The sequence below is a fragment of the Buceros rhinoceros genome, unplaced genomic scaffold (genome assembly GCF_000710305.1).
Source record: "Buceros rhinoceros silvestris isolate BGI_N320 unplaced genomic scaffold, ASM71030v1 scaffold12019, whole genome shotgun sequence".
Lineage (NCBI taxonomy): Eukaryota > Metazoa > Chordata > Aves > Bucerotiformes > Bucerotidae > Buceros > Buceros rhinoceros.
Window position 1 is genome coordinate 1,706 of NW_010429781.1, and position 6,803 is coordinate 8,508.

At 43.9% G+C, this 6,803-nt stretch overlaps 1 protein-coding gene across 1 annotated transcript in view; it reads right to left on the reverse strand.

Annotated features, from left to right (window-relative positions):
• LOC104499302 (nebulin-like) overlaps positions 1–5,226 on the reverse strand; it is a gene marked incomplete at its 3' end in the record, with an annotated part of 5,821 nt that extends 595 nt beyond the window's left edge. The window contains exons 1-8 of the mRNA XM_010142791.1: positions 5,083–5,226; positions 4,576–4,680; positions 3,966–4,073; positions 3,252–3,563; positions 2,635–2,838; positions 1,477–1,581; positions 1,192–1,299; positions 462–773 (exon numbers count right to left, since the gene is read on the reverse strand). Coding sequence (XP_010141093.1) covers positions 462–773; positions 1,192–1,299; positions 1,477–1,581; positions 2,635–2,838; positions 3,252–3,563; positions 3,966–4,073; positions 4,576–4,680; positions 5,083–5,226 — 1,398 coding nt within the window. The remainder of the gene's footprint in view (positions 1–461; positions 774–1,191; positions 1,300–1,476; positions 1,582–2,634; positions 2,839–3,251; positions 3,564–3,965; positions 4,074–4,575; positions 4,681–5,082) is intronic.
• Positions 5,227–6,803: the final 1,577 nt, after the last annotated feature.

The window sequence follows — 6,803 nt, forward strand, 5'->3', positions numbered from 1 at the left end:
CGCCAATAGGGTACCGGCAAGCATCTGGCAAGGCGGTGGGGTACCAGGTCCTGCCCCCACACAGCCAAACCCCTGATCTGCAGAGCACGGAAGTTCTGGGTCTTTTAAAATAAGCTAATAGAAACCTGCAGACCAGCGGCACCAGGTACCTGCAGAGCCCGGGCTGAAAACCGCACTGGTTTGGGAAGGATCACAGACCAGCGGCACAGTCTGCCTTCAGTCCACAGGCAAACAAGGGGACCAAAAACCTACAGCTTCCTCAGGAAGTGCCCAGGATTTTTCCAGGCTCCAGGCTGAAAACCGCACTGGTTTGGGAAGGATCATCCCGATGAGTTGAAATGAAGACACCAGCGCTGACTGCGGGCTCAAGAACGCGCAGTCGAAACGATGTTCGCCCCATCACCAACCAACAGAGCCTCACGCACGCGCCAGGAAGCTCCACTACAGCCACTCTCACTCACATCACTCTGCAGGTCGTAGGCTTTCCTGGCGTGGATCACGTCGTTCTGGTCGGGCAGGCACGTCCACTGGTGCAGGTAGTGCCGGTAGTCAACGTCACTGACCAGGGTCTGGCACTCCTTGGCTGCCTGCACCGCCATCGCGTCCACCGGGATGTGCACGTGGGCCTTGGAGTCGTTGTACGCCTTCTTGTACAGGCGGTCGTTCCGCAGCAACATGGCACGTGCCGCCTGCCTCCGCTTCGGGTCCTCCTCGGCGGTTTTGCACCCAATGTAGTGGCCTTTCTGCTTCTCGTGCGTTTCCTTGTACTTGTACTGCAGAGGCAGAAAGTAGATGAGAAAATAGTGAATCTGGAGGAATTTCCCATAGTTGCATATTACTACTTGTCACAAATACATTTTTTTATGTTATGAAAAGTACTCATTTAGACTCTAGAAATGCTTAATGCATTCTTGCTCCACAGCTTTTGTTTAATTTCGGTGTAGTTTATTATTTTCTAATATCTGCGTAATGTCAGGTATTGGAACATTAGTGTGGCTTCTATTAACGGGACATATTTAATTCAATGTTCCCTTTGGAAGCTACTGTCCATTTCCTTCCTGCACGGAACTCTTCGTAAGAAGACTTTCACGATGAATCTGATACGTCCTGTCAGTGTTGTGTTGTACATGGTTTATTACTTCACTCTTGCTTCCCTAGCTAACTGAAAATAAATGTAAAGGAAGAACATACGTCACTCGCAATATCTCTTGATGCTTTTGCACTTTGGATTGGAATTGCGTCAGCTCTCAGGTCATAACCCTTCTGTTTGGCCTCTTCCCAGGCTTGCACGTACAGTTTCTATGCAGAAGAAGACAAAAAATGGCTTCTCAATATTCTGAAAGATGGAATTTCTACATTTCTAATTTTGTCTTAAAATTTTCATGAACGCATATTCTGTAAGGTCATTTTGGTTAAACAACTGCTTACTTAATTTCTGAATCTCCACTACTTTAGTATATGTTGAAATGTTCTTACATGGCTAACATTAGCTGCATTGGCCTTTGCCAACAGAATGGTCGGTGTGTCAGGCATGACGTGAATGGACGTCTTGTCCGCGTCCCAGGCTTCCGTGTACAAGCGCTAGGAGAGAGGAAAACACATGCCCTTAGAAAGTTTCTGTATGTGCATCGCGATGAAAATTTGAAAGCAGAAGTTATCAAAAAACACATCCATGATATGAAGGAAAAGTAATCTCGAAGCAGAACAAGATCTATTTAACCAAATTACTATGTTTGTCCCAAGAAAGTACTTTACAAACTGCAAGGGGTAGATCAAGCAAGCTCTAAACACCCTGACACAGCAAAGGTCCTCCCTGGACGGCCCAGGAAGGAAACCTCGTCCTTCCTCATTACTTCTGCAGCTTCCCTGGCACAAGCGATTGGTTTGGGATTGCTGGGAAAGCGCTGCAGGAGAACCGTATTCACTGTTCTGCCCTATCTGCACGAGTCCTTTCACTGACGTTTCTTACAAAGAGAAGGAGCAGGTTCTTTGGGACTTTCATCCACCAGGTCTGAGACAAATGAGGGGACTTCGCTTCTAGAGAACGTGAGCTATTTCCTCATAAATTGTTCATCGTGCAGGATGATATTCAGTCATAGATCACTAGAGCAGCTGCAATAAAAGCCTCAACATTCTGCTACATCCTATCTTACAGCATGGTCATGGCGGCACCACCTCGGGACATACCCTAAGGCCTTGGAACATCTCTTCTGCAGATTTCACATCACTGTCTAGGAACTGCAAAAAGAATCAGCCTGTTCTGCCAGAGGTGAACTTTGCACAGTGAAGTAGCATTAACAAACTAGAGAAAACATTCCAAAGAAAGGTTTACAAACAGAATTTCAGCTGAGATCAGAGGAAGAGGGAAATTCACCAAAATTTTCAGTATTACTCTTGAAAAATAAGTGATTTAGGTGATCTTTTTTCCTGGACATTTTTACTTAGTGTTCAGTTCAGACACAACCCTGAGATAAGAAGTTTCCTGAGCAAGGGCTGATTGATTTTTCGTCTACAATGACAGTGTTTAGCCTTCCTTTGCATTTTTCCCCTCATGAAAAAGTTCTGTTAGTGAGTAATACTAGTGATTTTGACAAAAAAACCCAAACAAACAAAACCCCCAGAAAACATCCTCACCTTGTTCATTATCTCAGCATTTTGCTTGGCCAAGACCATGGCCAAAGAATCTGCCACACTGGTGAATTTTATTTGGTCTGCTGGCTGGCGATACTTCCTTTCGCTCAGGATTTCTCCAGCTCTCTTGGCTTTCTCAACTTCCACGGAACCAATAGGACCCCATCCAATACCTCTCAGCCACTCCAGGTCTGACTTGTAAACAACCTGAAAATATGCAGAAGTTCATTATATATGTGCAACTGTGATCAAATATTAAAACAATTAGAAATAAGCACATCCTCGTCTATATGAACAATTGTATAAATTTCTGCATATAGCAGGATATGATTTGAAAACAACTGTTTTTTCTAAAGATCTATTAAAATAATTATTAAATAACAAAAAGAACAGAGTTATCGAAGAACTCTGCAAATACCAGAGTTACACACAAATTACACCTCAGGCTAAGGACTGAGAAAACAGGATTAAACATAAAATTGATGATAGAATATTAAGTATTTCACCTCTATCAACATTCAGCTGCAAGCAAATAAGACACATTGGATATCTTTGAAAAAATATATTGTCTAAGAACAAGTGTATTTAATTATGTATTAGAAATTTAACGATTCACTCACGTCGCTCTGCAGGTCATAGGCCTGCCTAGCATGGATCACGTCGTTCTGGTCCGGCAGACACATCCACTGGTGCAGATAGTGGCGGTAATCAACGTCGCTGACCAGCTCCTGGCATTTCTTGGCCAACACGATGCCCAGCATGTCCACCGGGCTGCTGAAGTGGGTCTTGGTCTTCTCAAAGGCTTTCTTGTACTCCCGGTCGCTCTGGATCTTGGCCACGTGCATCGACCACATCATCTTCGGGTCATCCTCGATGTTTCGGGCTCCAATGTGGTGGCCAAGCTGCTTGCGATAGCCTTCCTTGTACTTGTACTGAAATATATTCACACGGTATATTTATGAATTAAGACATAATTCACATAAATAATAACATAATTTTAAATATTTTGTTTAGAGAAAAATATGACTTAGGTCTTTCTAGTAGTTTATTAATTTTCACCTAAGAAGGACTTTCATTACAGATAATATTCTCTCTGATTATCATATAACTACATAACACTTCCAATTAACCAAACATTTAATGTCACATACTTACTAACTGATGTTAGTCTGATGTTCCGTACTCTTTTCTATTAAAATTAAAACTTGAAAACTTATTTATTTTAAAAGCTTATTACAAAGCACCTTGATGAAGGCACTCTGAGTTGGTCTTAAACCTAACAGTGTACACACTACTCCTGACAGAGAGGCGAGGGGCACGGAAAAGCTGCTTACATCGCTGGCAATCTCTCGGGATGCCTTGGCAGCCTGAATGGGAATGGCATCGACCCGCAGATCATGACCCTTCTTCTTCGACTCCTCCAGAGCCAGTTTGTACATTTTCTGTGAGGAAAACATCCACAGTTTTGTTTCAAATACAAAATCACAGTTTAGTTAAGCACATCTGTGTGATAAAACAAATAAAGCCCCTACACAATACTGTCGATGTTCAGCCAGGTTAAATATCTGAACACAGCTCTATCTTCACTAGAAAATAAAAACCTGCCGATTTCCAAGATCTTGCAAACGTATTGAAGATTCTTGGGACTGGAAATCATTCAGGGAAGCAATGAAAGGAATATTCTAAAAGTTCAATGAATTATTTCCATACCTTGCTAAGGAAATGATTTATTTATGGCAGATAATACACTTTAAAAGCCCAGTTTAGATACCCAGCAGGCAGATTCTAGCAAAAGAACAGCTCTGATCTTAGTGGTGGGGCTGGCAATTTGTGGAACTCAAAGCTCGACAATACTCTAATATTAGTATTAATTAAAAGCCAGGGAAGACAAAACTGTTCTTGTCAGAAATCCTTTAATTCTCCCAGCTCTTCAGTTTTACTCACCTGACTGTAGTTTAACTGGTTTTGTTTCGCTAGCATGATTTCTGGTGTGTCAGGCATGACATGAATCATGGTCTTATCTTTATCCCAGGCTTCAGTGTACAAACGCTAAGAAAGAATACAGGGAGAGATTCGTATCACCTTCCCAAGCAATAGAGTATCCCATTAACCAAATAAAACATAGAAAAACTACAGGAAATACAGCGCGGATGTATGTAATCGGGCAGAGATACCATTATTAAAAAGAGAATTTACTGAGGAAACGTAACACGTAGAAAACTGCCACGTTACTTAGGAGAGCAAAGAATAAACCGAAGTGTTGTTGCTGCTCACTGCACAGACATGTCAAAGAAAGATGAAAAAGCAGCACGCAACGTGTCATGGCAAAGTTGAGTGTTCCAGTATGTGGCCTAATAGTTTTGATGGAAATACACAGAAACTCCTAGTCCCGTCTCCAGGGTTTAGGGGGAGGGGACTGCTGACGTGTTCCCTAATCAAATCCAGACTCACCTTATTCATGTTCTCTGCGTTCTGCTTGGCTAAGACCATCTCGAGGGAATCCGGGACGCTGGTGAACTGGATAGTGGCCGGATGCTGACGGTACAGTTTATCACTCAAGATCTCCCCTGCCTTCTTGGCTTTTTCAACTTCCATGGAACCGACTGGGATCCAACCAATGCCCCGCAACCATTCAAGGTCAGACTTGTAGCAGATCTATCACAAAGCACAAAGAAACTCTCTCATTAATATTGCCAGTTAAACGTTTGTCCTGGTTTGAGCTAAAACTTCCTTGTTTTGGGAAATGGACAAACAGAATTATTCCACGCAAATCCGATAATTCCGCATGTAATTGGTTAAGAGAGTCAGGTGGAACATTACGTCGGAAGCCTTTAAAAGCAGCAGGCAGGGGGAGGATCGCTCTCTCGGCTTCCGGGCAGCGTTACGGAAGGAGCCCTCCTGCGGCTCTGCTGGCTACGGCCAGGCCCGAGACCTGAGGCCTACACCCCCGGATCGCTGGGGACTACAGGCTCTGGACTGTTACTGCCGTGAGTCTCGTCTGAATCGGGTGAGAATATCCGGACTGCAACTCCCTTTCGTGAGGGGAGCTGTCCTGAGTTTCTCTGCAGTTTCTTCCCCCCCCGCCCCGGTCTCGCTGCGAGAAGAATTCTGCTCCCCGCCGGGACAGCAGAGCTGCAAGGTCTCCCACTCTGATCTCGCTGTTGGCTGCCTGCCGAAGAACTGCCTGCCTGCCCAGAGCACTGACCTTGAAAAGAACAGACTGTTAAGAACTCCAGTTATCTAAGTCCTCTCTTCTTCGTTTTTTCCCCTTTTTTCTTGGTTTGTGCCCATATATATATAGAAAATGGTATATAGTTGTGTAGTTTTATTGTTTATTAAAGGTTTGTTTCAGTTTTCCAAACATAGACCAATGTGTGAATTTCTTCTTTTCTCCCCTAAACTCCTTCTGTCTTTAATAAGACAGAGGAGAATCATTAAGGAAATTCGAGGGGTTATTTGCCTCTGCCCTCGACCCTTAACGACATTCCATAAGTAGCTGCAACTAATGCTTACTATCCCTCGGTTGCCTTCCAACTAGTTCAACTCACAAAACGGCTGCTGTAGCAACCCAGATTCAGACCCCACATCTCTCATCAAGAGGTATCATTCACCCAGCAACGTGCTGGGAGATGGTCAGAGGGAGACAGGATTAAAACATAATCCGAAAGTCGGTATAAAATACTTCGGTTACATTCTACCCAACAACAGATGGTCACCCACTAAGAACAGCAGGTTTTCATTTAAACCGTTTTCCCCATGACAAAAGAAAGGATTTCTCTCCATGAAAGTGATGCAACTAAAAATAAAAGACACACTAGGCAATTTCCCCTTCGTCCGCAGCTGACGTGGATACAGGAGTGCTAAGTCTGCTATCAAGGATTATACGCAGCCAATTCCAGCATGTGGCTAGCGATCACCTCTGTACAAACCTTCGTGACACTCAACCAGCCCAACACTGAGATTCGCTCCCTTCTAAAAGCCTGATGACCACGCTTTGAACAGGTGGAGAACAACAACGTGAAAAAACGGTACATGAGAGAAACGGTTCGAGCAGCTTCCAGTTTGATTTCCAAGGCAATTACAGACACTTCAGAATCCCCACGATTATCAGTGAGTACTCACGTCACTCTGCAGGTCATAAGCCTGCCTAGCATGGATCACGTCGTTCTGGT